Source organism: Enhydra lutris, unplaced genomic scaffold (genome assembly GCF_002288905.1).
Source record: "Enhydra lutris kenyoni isolate GAN:26980312 unplaced genomic scaffold, ASM228890v2 scaffoldscaffold34, whole genome shotgun sequence".
NCBI lineage: Eukaryota > Metazoa > Chordata > Mammalia > Carnivora > Mustelidae > Enhydra > Enhydra lutris.
This window is the reverse complement of record NW_019154118.1, coordinates 11,042,263-11,060,834: the sequence shown is the minus strand read 5'-3', so window position 1 is coordinate 11,060,834 and position 18,572 is coordinate 11,042,263. Positions and strand designations below refer to the sequence as shown.

Below are 18,572 nucleotides of genomic sequence, written 5' to 3'. Positions count from 1 at the left end.
CTGAGAGATTGTAAAGTGTAAAATAACTATGAATAAATTAATACTTTTTGAAAATCCCTTTTCTAATTATTTACATATTTGTCCTTACAGGCTTTCCTTTGTAAGCCTTTCCCTTCTCATGTGAATATCCTTTCCCCTCCTCCAAACCTCCACTGTGTAAGCTGAACAAAATGTAGGTCTTCTTAAAGCAAACATGACCATCCTGGACCTTTAAACACTTGACTGAAATCAGTTACTGCTACTTGGATTCAATCTCTACCAAGATGTCAAATACATATGCATAAAAAAACTATTAACATATAAATAATCTCAACTTAGCCTTTTAGTGTATAGGATATAAGCTTGTCTTCTCCAAGAGATTTGGGGTGGCTGTCTGACAGTCTGCTCTCTTATAAACCAATGATAGTGGTGAGCAGCAGAGAGAAGAAACAAAACAAAAAAGACATTCCAAAAGTAGTAACTGATTTTATAACTGGCAAGTTTAGGTAACAATATGATGATGATGATGATGCATTTATTGAGGGAACAGTGGTGTTAAAATTTGACTACAAACTGTAATCAAATATGTATCAGTGTTAATTTACTATTCAATTTATTACATTACACATAAATATTTATCTTAAATCACTTTTCTTTGTTTTTTTAATGTTTCAAGTTTTTATTTAAATTCTAGTTAGTTAACATACAGTGTAATATTACTTTCAGGAGTAGAATTTAGTGATTCATAACTTATATACAACACCCAGGGCTCCTCACAAATGCCTTCCTTAAAGCCCATCACTTGTTTAATTCATCCCATGCCCACCTCCCCTCCAGTAACTCTCAGTTTGTTCCCTATAATTAAGAGTCTCTAATAGTTTGCCTCCCTCCCTCTCTCTTTTTTTCCCCTTTCCCCTATGTCCATCTGTTTTGTTTCTTAAGTTCCACATGTGAGTGAAATCATGTGGCATTTATCTTTCTCTGACTTATTTCCCTTAGCACAATACACTGGCTCCATCCATGTCTTTGCAAATGGCAAGAGTTCATTCTTTTTTTATGGCTGAATAATATTCTATTGTATATATATACCACATCTTTTCTTTAAAATTTTTAAATTTTTTTATAAACATATAATGTATTATTAGCCCCAGGGATACAGGTCTGTGAATCGCCAGGTTTACACACTTCACAGCACTCACCATGGCACATATTCTCCCCAGTGTCCATAACCCCACCACCTTCTCCCGACCCCCTTCCCCACCAGCAACCCTCAGTTTGTTTTGTGAGATTAAGTCTCTTATGGTTTTTCTCGCTCCCAATCCCATCTTGTTTCATTTATTCTTTTCCTATGCCCCAAAGCCCCCATGCTGCTTCTCGACTTGCTTATAACAGGGAGATCATATGATAGTTGCCTTTATCTGATTGACTTATTTCACTAAGCCCAATACCCTCTAGTTCCATCCATGTCATCGCAAATGGCAAGATTTCATTTCTTTTGATGGCGGCATCGTATTCCATTGTATATATATACCACATCTTCTTTATCCATTCATCTGTTGATGGGCATCTGGGCTCTTTCCATATTTTGGCTATTGTGAGGAGCTACTGGGGTGCAGGTGTCCCTTCGCTTCTGTATTTTTGTATCCTTTGGGTAAATACCCAGTAGTGCAATTGGTGGGTCTCAGGGTAGCTCTATTTTTAATTTTTTGAGGAACCTCCTTACTGTTTTCCAGAGTGGCTGCACCAGCTTGCATTCCCACCAACATGTAACATTCTCTGCATCCTCGCCAACACCTGCTGTTTCCTGTGTTCTTAATTTTAGGCATTCAACAGATTTCTGTACATTGATTTTGTATCCTGCAACTTTATTGAACTTGTGTACCAGTTCTATCAATTTTTTGGTTGGAGTCCTTTGGGTTTTATACATAGAGTATCATGTTATCTGCAAATAGCAGAAGTTTGACTTCTTCTTTCCCTATTTGAATGCCTTTTATTCTTTTTGTTGTCTGATTGTTGAGGTTAGGACTGCCAGTACTATGTTAAATAACAATGGTGAGAGTGGACATCCCTGTCTTGTTCCTGACCACAGAGGAAAAGCTCTCAGTTTTTCCCCTTTGAGGACGATGTTAGCTGTGGGTCTTTCATATATGGTCTTTCTGATGTTGAGGTATGTTCCCTCTATCCCTACTTTGTTGAGGGTTTTTTTAATCAAGAATGGATGCTATACTTTGTCAAATACTTTTTCTGCATCTCTTAGGAGATTCATGTGTTTTTTATCCTTTCTTTTATTAACATGGAGTGTCATACTGATTGATTTGTGAATACTGAACCACTCCTGCAGGCCAGGAGTAAATCCCACTTGATGGTGGTGAAGTACATTTTTAAAATTTACTATTGGATTCAGTTTGTTAGTATCCTGTTGAGAAATTTTGCATCCATGTTTGTCAGGAACACTGGTCTATAATTCTCCTTTTTGGTGGGGTCTTTGTTTTGGAGTCAAAGTAATGCTGGTTTGGTAGAATGAGTTTGGAAGTTTTCCTTCCATTTCTATGTTTTGGAACAGTTTGAGAATAGGTATGAACTCTTCTTTAAGCGTTTGGTAGAGTTCCCCTGGGCAGCCATTTTGCCCTGGGCTTTTGTTTATTGGGAGATTTTTGATTACTGGTTCAATTTCTTTGCTGATTATCAGTCTGTTCAAATTTTCTATTTCTTCCTGTTTCAGTTTTTGTATTTTATATGTTTCTAGGAATTTATCTATTTTTTCCAGATTGCCATTTGTTGGCATATAATTTTTCATAACAATCTCTTGTAATTGTATTTCTGTGGTGTTGGTTGTAATCTCTCCTCTCTTATTCATGATTTTACTCATTTGGGTCCTTTCTCTTTTCTTTTTGATAAGTCTGGCAAGAGGTTTTTCTGCTTTCATTAATCCTTTCAAAGAACAAGCTCCTGGTTTCATTAATCTATTCTACTATTTTTTTTTTTGTTTGTTTCTATATCATTTGTTTCTGCTCTAATCTTTATTATTTCCCTTCCAATGACTTTAGGCTTTATTTGCTGTTCCTTTTCTAGCTCTTTTAGGTGTAAGATTAGGTCGAGGATTTGAGATTTTTCTTGCTTCTTGATATAGCCTGTACTGCTATATACTTCTCTCTTATGATCATTTTTGCTGTATCCCAAAGGTTTTGGATTGTCCTGTTTTCGTTCTCACTTGCTTCCATGTTTTTTTTTTTTTTTAATTTCTTCTTTAATTGCCTCATTGACCCAGTCATTTTTTGGTAGATAGTTTTTTAACCTGAATGTTTTTGTGATCTTTCCAAATTTTTTCTTGTCGTTAACTTCAAGTTTCATAGTGTTGTGGTTAGAAAATAAACATTGTATGATCTCAGTCTTGTTGTACTTGTTGAGGCCTGGTTCGTGACCCAGTATGTGATCTATTCTGTGAATGTCCCATGTATTCTTGAAAAGAATGTGTAGTTTGCTACTTTAGGACAAATGTTCTGCATGTATCTGTTAAGTCCATCTGGTCTAGTGTGTCATTCAAAGCTATTGTTTCCTTGTTGATTTTCTGCTTAGATGATCAGTCCATTGATGTAAGTGGGGTGTTAAAGTCCTCTGCTATGATTATATTATTATCAGTGAGTTCCGTTTTTTTCTCTTAAAGATTTATTTATTTATTTATTTGACAGAGAGAGAGAGAGAGAGAGAGAAAGATCTCAAGTAAGCAGAGAGGGAGGCAGAGGGGTGGGGGAAGCAGGCTCCCTGTTGAGCAGACAGCCTGATGTGGGGCTCGATCTCAGGACCCTGAGATCATGACCTGAGCCGAAGGCAGAGGCTTAACCCACCAAGCCACCGAGGTGCCCCAGTGAGTTCTTTATGTTTGTTATTAATTGTTTTATATATTTGGATGTTCCAAAATTGGGGGCAAAAATATTTACAATTGTTAGATCTTCTTGATGGATGAACCCTTTAATTATGATATAGTGCCCTCCCCACTTCTTGGTGCAGTCTTTGGTTTAAAATCTAGTTTGTCTGATATAAGTATGGTTACTCTGGTTTTCTTTTGCCATCCACGAGAGTGATAGATGGTTCTGCATCCCCTCACTTTCAGCCTCCAGGTGTCTTTAGGTCTAAAATGAGTCTCTTGTAGGCAGTATATAGATGGGTCTTTTTTTTTTTTTTTTTTAATCCATTCTGATAGCCTATGTCTTTCATTTGGAGCATTTAGTCCATTTACATTCAAAGTGATTTTTAATATGAATTTAGTATCATTGTATTATACCCATAAAGTAATTGTTTCTGGAGATTTTCTCTGTTCTTTCTAGTCTCTGTTGCTTTTGGTCTTTCTTTCCCACTCAAAGAGTTTCTTGTAATATTTCTTGCAGGGCTGGTTTAGTGGTCACAAACTCCTTTAGTTTTTGTTTGTCTGGGAAACTCTATCTCTCCTTCTATTCTGAACGGTAGCCTGGCTGGATAAAAGATTCTTGGCTACATATTTTTCCCACTCAGCACTTTGAGTATATCACGCCAGTCACTTCTGACCTGCCAAGTTTCCGTGGCTAGGTCTGCTGCCCCCTACTTTGTCTTTCCTTGTAAGTACTTCCTTTCTCTTGTTGGTTTCAGGCCTTTTCCCCCCTTATCTCTGTATTTTGCTAATTTTACCACAAACCGTCTTTCTTGCTGTTGGCCAGTTTTGATTTTGATGGGAGTTCTCTGTGCCTCCTGGATTTGGATGTCTGTTTCCTTCTCCAGATTAGGGAAATATTCATCTGTAATTTCCTAAAAGCAAACTTCTGCCTATTTTTCCCTCTCTTCTTATTCTGGGACTCCTATGATATGAATGTTATAATGCTTTATGGAGTCACTGAATTCCCTAAGTCTATGTTTGTGATCCAATATTTTTCTTTCCCTCTTTTTTCAGCTTTGTTATTTTCCAAAATTTTATCTTCATCTAATTAACCCATTTTTCTACTTCTTCCATGCTTGTGGTCATTATATTCTGTCAGTTTTGCAACTCAGTTATAGCATTTTTTTTTTTATTTTGGTCTGACTAGTTTTTAGGTCTTATATCTCTGCAGTAAGAGACTCTCTGGTGTCTTCTATGCTTTTCCTAAGCACAGCTGATATCGTCATGATTGTTGTTTTCAATTCTGGGATCAGGCATATTACTTACATCTTATTCAATGAGACCCCTGGCCATGACCTTTTCTTTTTCTTTCTTTTGGGATGAATTTCTTCATCTTGGAATTTTGTCCAGGTCTCTATCTTTTTCTTCTGCCTGTTACGTTTGTTGCTGCTGAGAGTAATGGCTTTAAGAAGGGGTCCTATCCTGTCCAGAGCCTGGTCCTTCAGGAAGTGTCTCTGAGGTATGTTGTGTGTACTCTGTGGCTGCATTTTGGCTGCTCTTTCCCTCAGGTCAGCTGTGCAGAGTTTCTCTTTGCCTGCAGTGGGGAGTGTTCAGACATTGTCCAGAGTGTGGTGAGTTGTAACTAGGTAAGCTCTGGTCTGCTTGTTGAAAGAGGCCTGATACTATTTTCACTAGAGCTGAAGGTCTGCAGCCAGTGTATGGTCAGTAGGCTCGGTATGTGTGTGTGTGTGTGTGGGACATTTGCCCTCATACAGAAGCACCCGCATTGTGTAAGGAGGAGGGGCTTGGCATATGTGGTTCAGGTCTCCACTGTGCTCCTCACTGAAGATAGTCCACACTGATGGGTGGAGGGAGAAAAATGGTGCCAACCCACTCTCTTGTCCCCAGAGAAGGGTGTTTGCGCCCATGCTGTCCAGGAAGCCCTCACAGAGGAGCGAACAATTTGCCCTCTCGTGTCCTGCAGATTGTTGCCTTCACCCTGTCTGTGTTCTGGCCATCTGCCCACCTGGCAGCTCAGTGCACCTATATTTTGAAACTCAGCTGGCATGAGTTTCAAAACTCCAAATTTTAGGGATCTGCCATGGCATGGATCCATGCTGCTCCTCTAGGGGTGGGTCTTACCACGCTGGGTCCGATGCAGATTTGTCCTAGAAGGTCAGTTGCACCAACGTGCAGAAACTTGGAGTTTAGAGGGAAATGCAGCAGGGAAAAAAAAAAAAAAAACCAAGAATCAGCATCCAGGTTAGCTGCCCTCAACTGGTGTCTCTGCTCCTGTGCTAACAAATGGGGCAGCTCAATGGCACCCACTGGCTCTTGTCCCTGAGAAGGAGTGCCACCTCTCCCAGATGGACTTCAAGAAGGGGAACCATCTCTCTAGTGGGCCAAGGGGATCCTGGGAGCATGCAGTCCACTCCTGGGCCTCTGTCCTCCTTCTCCATTGGAGCACAGCTATACCTGCCAGGCTCCACACTGGCCATGGCAGGACTTCTAAAACTTCAGACTTTGAGCTCCACTGTTTGTAAAAACTCATGATAAGTAGCCCCTCTTGTTTTCCTAGTCAATGCCTCTGGGAAAGTGTTTCTTCTGCAACACTTCCTGCAAGACTCTGTGTCTCTCTGTCTCTCACTTCTCTCTCCATGATCAGGACTCTCTCCCCTATGCATCACTAGAAATTCTTTTACCCCTCAAAGTACATATCTGCTTCTACCTTCCACGATGTGGCCTCTTCTCTCCCTCTAGTTGTATAGTTTGTTCTTCCAGTCCTCAGGTCAATTTCTTGGGGGATTCGGAATGATTTGATATTTATCTAGCTGTGTTCAAGGGAGAAGGCAAATATAGGGTCTCCTTTTTACTCTGTCATCTTAAATCCCATAACAATATTTTCAACTATCACAAAATTGTATGAGAAAATCTAGTAAGTGAGAGCATCTGGGTAAATTAGATTGATAAATGAATTCAAACAGATTTCTTTGGGTGTTGGGTCTCAACCTGTGAGCAAAGATAATACAATTTAAAAAGTGGGCAGTTCCAAAGGAAAAAATCAAAATCAAAGTAAGATTTGGGGAACATATAATCAAACTAAGACTCTACTGGATACAAAGTGTTATAATGACAGATCTATCTGTAAGTCTCTATGGGGCCATTCCTTTTGCATGCTGGCTGGGTTACAAGTGTTCCCATAACTGCTGCCCTCGTAGGCCTCTGGCACAAAACTCATAAACAAATATTGGTTGGGGTGCCTGGGTGACTCAGTTGGTTGGGCGACTGCCTTTGGCTCGGGTTGTGGTCCCAGAGTCCTGGGATTGAGTCCCACATCAGGCTCCCAGCTCCATGGGGAGTCTGCTTCTCCCTCTGACCTCCCCTCTCATGCTCTCTCTCACTCTGTCTCTCTCTCTCTCAAAATAAATAAATAAAAATCTCAAAAACAACAACAACAAAAAACCCAAATATTGGTTGTACTCAATTATATCTACATGCCAATTCCTGCCATCATTTTACAGTTGGGCAGCAGGAGGCTTAGAGAAGTCATATAACTAATCTAAGTCCACTGAAATCAGTACCTCAACAAATACTAAACATTAGCTCTTATGACTCAAGGTCTGGAGTGCTTCCATGATCCCATGTTATGATACGCAAAATATTTTAAGGACTGAGTGGACATAGAATTCTTTTTTTTTCTTCTGATTTTGCATGCTTCACTATTGATGATGTGTTTGATGCTAATTTATCCTGCCAACAGATGCTAAGAGTTCAGTCCACTTTGGTGTCACTCTTCATACAGCACGAGATGCCATATGAAGAAAGCATAGCTTAGATGCCCTGAAATGGGTTAGAGTCATGTTCCCTTGGAATGTGGCAGAACTTATCCTGCTAATTGACTCTCTCAAGATCTCCTTTACCTTTTCATTCCTCAAGCTGTAAATGAAAGGGTTCAGAAGAGGGGTCACCACTGTGGTAAGGACGGCTGTCACTTTGTCAAACTCCAGCGAGTGGCTCTGGCTGGGCCTCATGTACATGAAGACGTTGCTCCCATAGGCAATGGATGTGATGTGGGAAGCACAGGTGGATAAGGCCTTCTGACGGCCTTGGGCTGAGGGGATGCGCAGGATGGTAGAGATGATGTAGGTGTAGGACACAATAGTGAGTACCAGGGAGGTCAGAAGGACAAGGGAGGATAAGAGAAAGTTTATCATCTCAATGAAATGAGTGTCTATGCAGGCCACCTGTAGCAGAGGGGCAATGTCACAGAAGAAATGACCAATTTCCTCAGTGCAGTATGGCAATCTGGACACCACAATATCTGGGCACAGTACTGAGAGGAAGGCCCCTAACCAGCAGCCCAGAACCAGCCAGAGGCAGACCCTGCTGTTCATGATGATGGTATAGCGCAGGGGGTTACAGATGGCCACATAGCGGTCAGAGGACATCACCACCAGCAGAATAAACTCCACTGTCCCCAGAAAGAAGTAGAAATAAATTTGAGTGATGCAGCCAGCAAAAGATATGATTTTTTTCTCTTCTAAGAGACAAGTTAGCAGCTTGGGGGTAATAGTAGTCATGAACAAAATGTCCAAAAATGACAAATTACTAAGGAAGAAATACATTGGTGTTTGGAGACGATTATCAGTCCATACTAAGGAAATGATGACAATGTTTCCTGTTATGGTGAGCATATAAACCAGCAAGAGAATGACTAACAGCAAGATTTGAAGTTCTTGGATGACAGGAAAGGAGACCAGCGTGAATTCAGTCAAGGAACTCTGGTTTCTCAGAGCCATTTCTACTGGAGGGGTAAAGAAACAAATGAAGAAATACAGAAGAGTTTAAGATCTCTTCCAAATTTTGCTAGAGAGAACATTCAAGAGCCGGGGTCCTGGTCCTCTCTCTGGCTGTGTTATTTGGCTTCTGGTAAATCAAATTCCTTTGCTTGGCCTCTGTTCCCATCCTCATAGTTGATGAGTTGGGAAAAAAACCTTTCTGTGGTCTCTTTAAACTTTAACTTTTCAATTCCTATTACATGCATATATTTCTTTTCTTTACTTCCTTCCTTCCATCTAAATCCATTCAAGCTAACTGATATGTATCATTCACTGAAATTCACTCAAGACATTTTGAACATGTTACAATTTAATACTATGGATATCTTAGCTGAGAACTTCATATCAGACTTCATTGAGGAAAAAGAAGTCATCAGACAAAAATTCTATTATCCTTCCTGTATGGAGGCTGACCAGCATATGATGATCTGAAGGATTCTCTTAAGCAGCAACAAGAATTGGATAGGACACACTTTCTGAGACATTGCTGGTTGCATCAAAAGTAAGGGGAGGTGTCTGGATCCATTTTCTTTTTTTCTCTTTTAAAGATTTTATTTATTTATTTGACAGACAGAGGTCACAAGTAGGCAGAGAGGCAGGCAGAGAGAGAGAGGAAGAAGCAGGCCTCCTGCTGAGCAGAGAGCCCGATGCGGGGCTCGATCCCAGGACCCTGGGATCATGACCTGAGCCGAAGGCAGAGGCTTTAACCCACTGAGCCACCCAGGCACCTCTCTCTCTCTCTCTCTCTTTTTTTTCCAAAGATTTTATTTCTTTTTTTGACAGAGAGAGACACAGCGAGAGAGGGAACACAAGCAGGGGGAGTGGGAGAGGGAGAAACAGACTCCCTGCTGAGCAGGGAGCCCCATGTGGGGCTTGATCCCAGGACCCCAGATCATGACCCAAGCTGAAGGCAGAAGCTTAATGACTGAGCCACCCAGGCACCCCCCAAAACCCCCTCTTATTAGGTCATCTCATCCACTCTGAAAACAAACAAACAAAAAAACCAGATTAGTAAATAGGAAGATATGTAAAAAGAATTTCTCTTTAATGAAACAAAGAGAGATAAACTTGCAAAATATTAGTGTTCAAAGGAATGGAATTTTGTTAAAACAACCAAAACAAAATCAGGGAATGGGAATATTTACATGTGTAGTGTGGTATCCTGCAGGAGAGAATACAGACAGTGAAGATGGATAGTATTTACAGAGAAGCAGAGCACCAAAGGGAGGCAATGAAAAACTGCAAGAAAAGGCAGATCACTTACATGGGAAAGCAGAATGACTATTGGCTCCAACACAGCAGCAGTGAAAGCCAAAAATTAGTTAAATAACATCTTTAAAGCGTGGCAAGAAAGTACCTGCCAACTCACAATGAGATATCCAGTAAAAGTATCTCCCATTGTAAAATAAACATATTTCAGATAAAAACTTCAGGAATTTATTACCAAGGGACAAATTATAAAGTAATTTCTAAATATAATTCAAGCATAAAATAATGGAGATACTTTAAGGTATTAAGAGGAATAATAAAATGGTAAACGTGCACATAGATCTAAATAGAAATTCTTTGTAAAAAGTAATAGCAGTGTTGAATTTGTGGAGTTAAGCTAGAATTGGTATATGGGTGATGATAAGATAAAAGTGTGGAGAGGGAAATTGGAGCTAAAGCCCTCATGTATCATTTGAGAGGGGATGAAACATTGTTTTCTTTTAGGTTTTAAGTTAAATAAGCCCAGTAATTTTTCTAGGGTGTTCAGGGAAAGAATAGAAACAGAATAGATAATTTCCAAATTTGTAGAAAGGACAAAGGGAAACAGGGAAGACAAAAATTCAACTATAACAATGATACAAATAAATACCAAGTCAAAGTAATCCATTAATTAAAAAAAAAAAAGAAAAATTATGGAAAAAGAAACAGAAAATTAGGGAAAATAAAAAATAAAAAGTAAGCTGTAGAGACCATTTCTAATTTATTAACTATTAAAATAAAGAACAAAACTAAATAAAGACAGATGTAATATTATATTAAAAAAACAATTCCTGCTCTATTCTGTTTATAAGACATACATAAAAGGTAAGAACATGGAAAAACAGAAAATAGAAGGATTTTTAAAAAAGATTTTTCAAGGGTACCTGGGTGGCTCAATCAGTTGAGCATCTGTCTGCCTCTTGGTTTTGGCTCAGGTCATGATTTCAGGGTCCTGAAATCGAGCCCCAGGTCAGCTTCGTGCTCAGCCGGGAGTCTGCTTGAGACTCTTTCCCTCGGCTGCTTCCTCTGCTCTCTCTCTCTCTCAAATAAATAAATAAATCTTTAAAAAAATTGTCAAACATATGCTAATCACAAAGTAAGTTAATGTGGCTATGCAAGTATCCTCCACTTTTCGAAAGTTCCCGTTTTGCCACTTCATTCAAGGACAACATACTTTGTACTCGTTTTTGCTATCTTAAAGGAATCCAGAAACCCCGTGAATTTGTGTGTGTGTTTTGCAGGGAGTCAAGCCATAGTAGCGAGCAGCACCCAAGCAGAGCAGAGAGTGGCGCCACCAAGCTTTTCCCCAGGGAACTACACTCAGCATCTCAGCATTGAACTCAGCTTTGAGATGCGTCTGTTAATATCTGTTTTTTATCTTGATTTATTTTGTGAATCTATTAGCAAGATGTATGCTAAAGGTATCAAAAAAGTCTAAGAGGGGTTATTTTTTGGTGTCTAGGGATGCTCAACAAATTTCCATATAAATTAATGGTAATTCCTTCTTCACTTGATCCTATCTTGGTTTACAAAAGGTTTCATAGAAATGTTAATACTTTTGGATAGTGGGGGAACTTGTATTAATAATTGGCAAAATAGACACTAAGACAGAATGGGTCATTAGGAATTGACAGGGCTGCTCTGTGATTTTATAAGTTTCAATCCATCATGAACTTATTATGATTCTAAATATGTAGATACCTAATAAACAGCTTTAACACACATAAAGAAAAAAATCACAGAACAGTAAGAATAAAATATCATCATAGTGGAAGATTTTAGTAAATACATTTATTTTATAATATTTTAAATTTTAAAATATTTGTGTGTATGTGTGTGACAAGCTCAACAAGTCACTGTTTATATGAACAACTCATTAAACACACAAATAACCCAATTTTACATGACTTCTCTTGCTAGTTACTAAGCCATAGCTCTTGCAAAGTTTACCGAAGGATCCTGTGATTGTGTCAGTATTCCCTGTAGCCAAATAAACTTGTTCCTTGCTGACTGGACTATAGACAAAACAGGTAACTGAACTTCTACTAAGTAAAATCTGAAGATAATTAAATAATTTATCCCTTAACAATCTCTTTCAAAATCCAGGTCTCAGTCTCCTTACTAAGGTTTTTATTTTCCTTCATTTCCGCTGGTTAGCTCATATAAATACAAATAACTTTGAAGTCCTTTCATAAGCCCTTCATGTCTGAAATTGTGGATGAGTCTTTAAAAAAATAATTTCTCATTCCAAGTTTTATGTGTAAGCTGAGCCATGTAGTACAGTAGTAAGTGTGTTTGCAGTGGGAAGGCTCCAGTAGGTGTGAAGAAATCCATAGCTGTGATTTCTGCATGTGACTTTAATTTTCTCACTGGTAAACGGAAATGCTGTAACTATCTTCTGCTTATGTTCATAGTAAGGATTGGAATGATGTCAGGTTCTTATCAGCAAACAACTAACGTAACATTACCTGGCACAAATGTTCAATAAATGTTTTGCTAATAAAACCAAGCAAGACAAATAGGACTGGGAGCCTTGGGTGGGAGTGAGGAGGCACCTATTATGGACAAACCATGAAGGAAAAAAAATATCGTCAACCCCATCTCCGTGAGTAATAAAAATGTAAAAACATTAATATGCAGTGGAGATGTGATAACAGAGATCTCTATGGAACCTGGACTTCTGTCCACAATAAATAAATAAAATCTGTGTGAGGGTCCTAAAAGGATTCGACCTTGTAGCCACACTGCTTTCTCATATGCATGTTTTAGCCTATGCCTCTATCATAGAGATAAAAGGGAAGATATTCTCATACCTTGCAGATTATTCAAAACTGATCCCATAAGCATGTGTTTTTTATATTTAAACATAAAAGGAAACTTAATTTTTCAGAATTGTATTTGTTAGATTTCTTTTAAATGTTGAGTGATGGGGTACCTGAGTGGCTCAGCGGGTTAAAGTCTCTGCCTTCGACTCAGGTCATGATCCCAGGGTCCTGGGATTGAGCCCTGCATTGGGCTCTCTGCTCAGCAAGGAGCCTGCTTCCTCCTCTCTCTCTGCCTGCCTCTCTGCCTACTTGTGATCTCTGTCTGTCGAATAAATAAATAAAAAATCTTAAAAAAAATAAATGTTAAGTGATGAAATTTTTTTTGCCCCCTCTCACTTGGATTTCTTGGAAAACTTCATAATATTGGTTGTCCATGGGTCATTATACAAACTTACTGTTTCTTCCTCTGCAAAAGTCAAACCATCTATACTTAGAATCTTTCAACTGTGGGAAATTCACTGCTAATTCATTATCTATTTTCATATTGGTGATTTCTGACCCTTTGAAAATTCTTTATTAACTTGAGGTAATACTTTTTCCCAGTTACTTCTACCAGTTGGTCCCAGTACTGCCCTGAAGCTTGTTCAGACAAAGCCACTATTCTCATCTCTTCAAAAGGCCTTGATTTCTACTTTTAGGTTTCAAGTCATAGGTGTGATATTAGCTAACATGCATTGAGTTCTTGGTATTCTGTGTCAGGCATTGTTACCACTTGAAAAATTTAAGTGGCATCAGAAAGGAATGTGTATCATCCATTTCTGAAATGTAATATTTTCTGGCTAAATTTTAGATTTGCAGCTTTTGTTTCCACACAACCTTTCTGCTTTGAGCTGTTTCTGATAGGTGAATATTAAAGCATCCCTATGACTGATTTGGAGGTTGTCATATTTTCCTGACAGTTGTTTTAATTTTTTCAAGGCTCTTCTCTTTCATATGTATAGATTCAATGACCTTCTAATAGGTATTGTCGTGATCTACATTTTGCCCACAAAAAAAAAAAAGAAAAGAAAAGAAAAAAAAGAGAAAAAGAAAAAGAAAAGAAATTTATAGAGGTTGAATCACTTACCTAGAGTCCCATAGCTAGTGTGTGGCAGAGTCACATTGGAGTACTGAATTCTTTAGAGATAAGCAAAATATGGACTCTTAGTCCCACTTTTTCAGAGAGGAGAGAAAAGGTCAGAGAATCTCTGGTTATGGTCTAAGTTAGTGATAAAACACATGAAGCTGAGTCAAGACTCAGCTCTCTAGTTGAGCCAGAGCAGAAATGCATCGTCACCTCGTGTTCCAAGTCTGGAAATGCTGGTTTTGCTGTGTTGAGGAATTGAATAACCAGAACATTTTAGATTCAGAAAAATCTCAGGATTGGAAGGGATAGTTAGGATCATGTAGTTCCATGAGGGTCTAAATGTCAATATCCTTCCCAAATATTTCTCTACCCTGAGAGACGTACTAAATCCATTGTATCTTAGGACAGCTCTATTTCAAAATCAACCATTACATTGACCTGGAAGCTGAATGCCACCTGTTTTCTGTATTTATTCTGAAAACTCTGAAACCTTTATAAGATAAATGGAACTTTGGCTTTCTACCTCTTTTTTCTGTATCTAGGATGGGATGTGTCCTTTCCTCTATGAAAATAGGCCATGAATAAACAGTAATACTTGAAGCTCTTGCTTGCTCTCAAGGATTTAATTGAGAATAGTAGCTCTTGGGAATATGAGGTGAAATGAGGTTAATTACTATTTTGTAATCAAGGAAGTTTAGTCCTAAAAAAACAATCACAACCACAAAGTTTAGTTGGAGATGCCAAATAGACATGTTCAGGACTCCAGGGGGATTATCCCAGGCCTTTTGTTTTATTCAGTTAATAAAAGCTTGGTGGCCTCATTTAGAACTTTAGGGAAATCAAAACATAGAAAACTTTTGATGTTCCCCAATAATTGACAACATGATGCCCGTTTTCCTTTCCCAGGGATGCTGGCAATAATAATCCTTCCAGTGCTCTGAAATGATAAACTCCCCCCCCCCCGTTAAAAATGAAGAAAAATTCTCCTATTTTTGCCAGAACCTACAAAAGGTGACTTTCTCTTCATTTATATTCATCTACACCTAATCCTTATATTAGTCTAAAAATCCTTAGGTTGGTGAGTTAGAGTGATGGTTAAGTGCCATGAATGCAGACATTTTCTGAATTGACTGAATGTAATCTCCAAAAGATACAGGGTAGGGACCTTCCAAAGCAGCTGGAGAGGTAATGGAGAAGTGTCCACTGGCATTATCCTCTGATGGTGTCATTTCCTGTGTGTTCTTCGCTTTGTGGCTTTTTTCCATTGCATTTTGTTCTACATTACAGCATCACTTAGTTTCTGGAACCTATTGATTCCTCTAATCAAAGCCTTGAAACTTTAACATTTCTATTAAAAGCCAGAAATTGTTGGATTAGGTTAAAAAATCAAACTGTAGTCTCGTTACTGGAGACACATCTAGATCAGAAGCAGAAATGGCTGAAAAAATTAAAGGGTAGAAAAAGGATATATAAGGCGAACATTAACCAACTTTGCTGGATTGTATTGTGGTTCCAAGTTATTATTCACTTTTCTTCTTTCTGTCAAAATATTTTACTGAGGTATAGTTGACACACAATGTTACATTAGTTTTAGGTGTACAATATAATGATTCGAAAAATCTATATATTTTGCTATGCTCACCCCAAGTGTAGCTACCATCTGTCACCGTACAATGTTAACTGAAATTTCAGTTTTATTGTGTTGTGGTTAAAGACTTGTCTGCAGCTTGAATTTGACTTTTCCTCCATAAAATTCTATCTGTTTTATTTTTTAAAAGATTTTATTTATTTATTTGAGATAGAGAAAGCATGCACAGAAGTGGGGGGAGGGGCAGAGAGAGAGGGAGAAGAAGATTCCCCACTGAGCCAGGAGCCCCCATGGGGCTCGATCCCAGGACCCTGGGGTCATGACCTGAGCTGAAGGTAGATGCTTAACCGATTGAGCCACCCAGGCGCCCTGTATCTGTTTTATACATCGTGGATGGAAATAAAGAGGTATTCTCAGGAGAATACCAATGTTAATAAACATATTAATTATATTTTAAATATTACTAACTGATACTAAATTTATATATATATATATATATATATATATATACACTAATTCATAAAATTATGTATAGAATTTCACCTCACTTCAAATGACTTTTAAAGAGTCAGGGTATAAACACATACACATACATATTATGATTATAAATATGTAAATACATCTTACTAAAGAGCAAATTCATTATAAAGATAATTTTTTTTTTAGGAGCTTCACAAGTGCATTTTTCACTTCCTTGTTCCTCAGACTGTATATCAGGGGATTCAACATGGGAATCACAGTGGTGTAAAATACTGAGGACACTTTCTCCTGGATGAGTGAACTGCTGGAGGCAGGTTTGAGATACATGAACATGAGAGTCCCATAAAATATGAGAACGGCGGTCAAGTGGGAGCTGCAGGTGCTGAAGGCTTTGGACCTGCCCTGGGCAGAGTGGATGCGGAGGATTCTGGAGAGGATGAAGCCATAAGAAATGATGATTGTCAGGCTGGTGGCTACCATGTTAAACCCACCAATGACAAAGATCAAAAGCTCGTCAATATAAGTGCTTGAACAAGAGAGTTGAATAAGTGGGATAATGTCACAGAAATAATGCTTAATGACGTTTGGGCCACAGAAAGTCAGCCTTAGTATACAACCTCCGTGAATCATCGTGTCGGTTAGTCCTACTGAGAAGGCAGCAGCCACGAACAGAAAACAGGCCCGAGGGGACATGGTAACATGGTAGAGCAGGGGGCTGCAGATGGCCACATAGCGGTCATAGGCCATGGCAGCCAACACGTAGCACTCGGAAATGACAAAAATGCAGAAGAAAAATAGCTGAGTCATGCATCCAGAATAAGAGATAGCTTTATCGCTGCCTAAAAAGTCTGCCAGCATTCTGGGGGTAATAACAGAAGAATAGCACACATCTAAAAAAGACAAACTACTGAGGAAATGGTACATAGGGGTGTGGAGTTGAGAACTCAAGCCAATGATTGAGATCATGCCGAGATTTCCCACCACTGTGACTGCATAAATCCCTAGGAAGAGGCAGAAAAGAGGCACCTGAAGCTCGGGTTGGTTGGTTAGTCCGGAAAGAAGAAATTCAGTCACTGTGGAATGGTTTCTGATGCCCATTCTCTTCTGGGAGATCTGTGGAGATGAGAGAAAAGAGCCAAGTCAGGCCCGCAGAATTCTAGCTTGTCTCCCATTCCCTGTAGTTATGAAAACAGACAATGAAGGTTATCTTATCTCCTCGGCACCAAGCCCATGCCTCCAATGATGTACAGAGGCTTTGAGCGCCGCCCCCCCTCCAATCCCAAAAGTCCGCGTTCAGATAACAAGAGGAGGTAAACATCTATTTAACTATAAGTTTTAGGAATTATGAATAAACTTTAGCAATCTCTCCAGTGTCTCAGATTCTTTTAGCCAAGTATGAAACCTTTAACTCTAGAATCAGAGGGAAGACTAAAGACACAGGAGAGGCGTTCTAAAGCAAGTCAGCCAAAGATGTTCTTAAAGAAAGGGCTGTGGACTGAGAAAAGAAATATTTTTGTTAATGACACATTTGCCAAGGGCTGGACTGCCTCCAGGATTTCCTACAGAGAAGATGTCCATTGTCAAGGTCGACTGTGGTTTCCACGTCAAGGATTCTGGGGGTGTTCAGCAGAATATTAATTCTAGGGAGATGTTAATAGGTGTGACACGGAATATGTAGCTCACGATTTCAGACACAGAGTTACATACACAAAGTTAAAAATGTTTCTGAACTGAAGGATATTTCAGAATCTCCTAGGGAGCTATAAAACATACAATGTTTTCCAAACTTATCTGATGGTAGAGCCCCCCTCTCCTTTTTAATAAAATGTATTTAGCAATGGTGTGGCTCAGAACCTTCGAAGAAACTATGTTTTCATAGGCGTGTTCATTCTATTTTTAGTCTAATCGGAAGCTGATTTCCAGGTAGGAAGTTGATTCTTCATACACTTTAGTAAAACTGAGTGATGGTAGAACAGCAAACCTTCTAGAAGGCAAAGCTGTCATTGAGCCCTGTCTACACACTCGTGTTCACCCACAGTTTATACAGACCCTTGCTTGGACATCTGGTTTAGTATTTTCTTGACCTGCGCTGCCCAGGACCTACCTTTCTGCCTGGCTCTTCAAGAAGCTGTTCATGTCCTCCTACTTTCAATCTGTTACTGTCACAGCAGGACAAGGCCCATTTCCTCTGGCCACTTGCGTTCTCAAGGATGCCGGCGCCTCCTCCCTATTTCCCAAGTCAATTGACAACAAAGAGACTTCATAATACTGGACAGCTGTTCTCTAAGAAGGTTTCCAAGCTCTATAGAACACAAGACTTTTGCATCTGCTCTTCTTCTCCCATCCTGAGGGATGAAATAGGGGAGCCAGGTGCAAAAGAGAAAATGTCCAATTGCCCTTAGCCTAATGCTGGAATAGTCCAGAATCTTCCTTTCCCTTCATCCCTTACCAATCAGCATACACAGGTATAGTCTAGTCACAGAGACCATACAGGGAAATACCAAAGGATGTTCAAGAAGACACATATACTCAGTTTTGGCCTTTAATCTCCTCTTATGTGTACCTTCAGACTGTCCTGAATGTCTGGCCACGTTTCTAATTCTCCCACACTTCCCCTAATTCCTGCTGGGCTCTCCATCAAAGTAATGTCTTCTGTCTTGCCCCTGTTCCTAGCTCTGATCCAGGGCCCTGAACCCATCTG

The 18,572-nt window shown here is 39.2% G+C and overlaps 2 protein-coding genes across 2 annotated transcripts; both read right to left on the bottom strand.

The window, feature by feature from the left end:
• Positions 1-7,682: 7,682 nt before the first annotated feature.
• LOC111153968 (olfactory receptor 6M1-like) lies at positions 7,683-8,625 on the bottom strand. Its single transcript, XM_022513325.1, is given in 2 exon segments — positions 7,683-7,709; positions 7,711-8,625. Coding segments are annotated over 2 exon segments (942 nt in total).
• A 7,408-nt stretch (positions 8,626-16,033) lies between these two features.
• LOC111153894 (olfactory receptor 8D4) lies at positions 16,034-16,996 on the bottom strand. Its single transcript, XM_022513194.1, has one exon. It carries the CDS (start codon positions 16,967-16,969, stop codon positions 16,034-16,036), a length of 936 nt encoding a protein of 311 aa, XP_022368902.1. The 5' UTR covers positions 16,970-16,996.
• Positions 16,997-18,572: the final 1,576 nt, after the last annotated feature.

Coding starts and splice junctions, on each gene's coding strand:
- LOC111153894 (XM_022513194.1), bottom strand. CDS start 16,969: ATGGGCATCAGAAACCATTCCACAGTGACTGAATTTCTTCTTTCCGGA.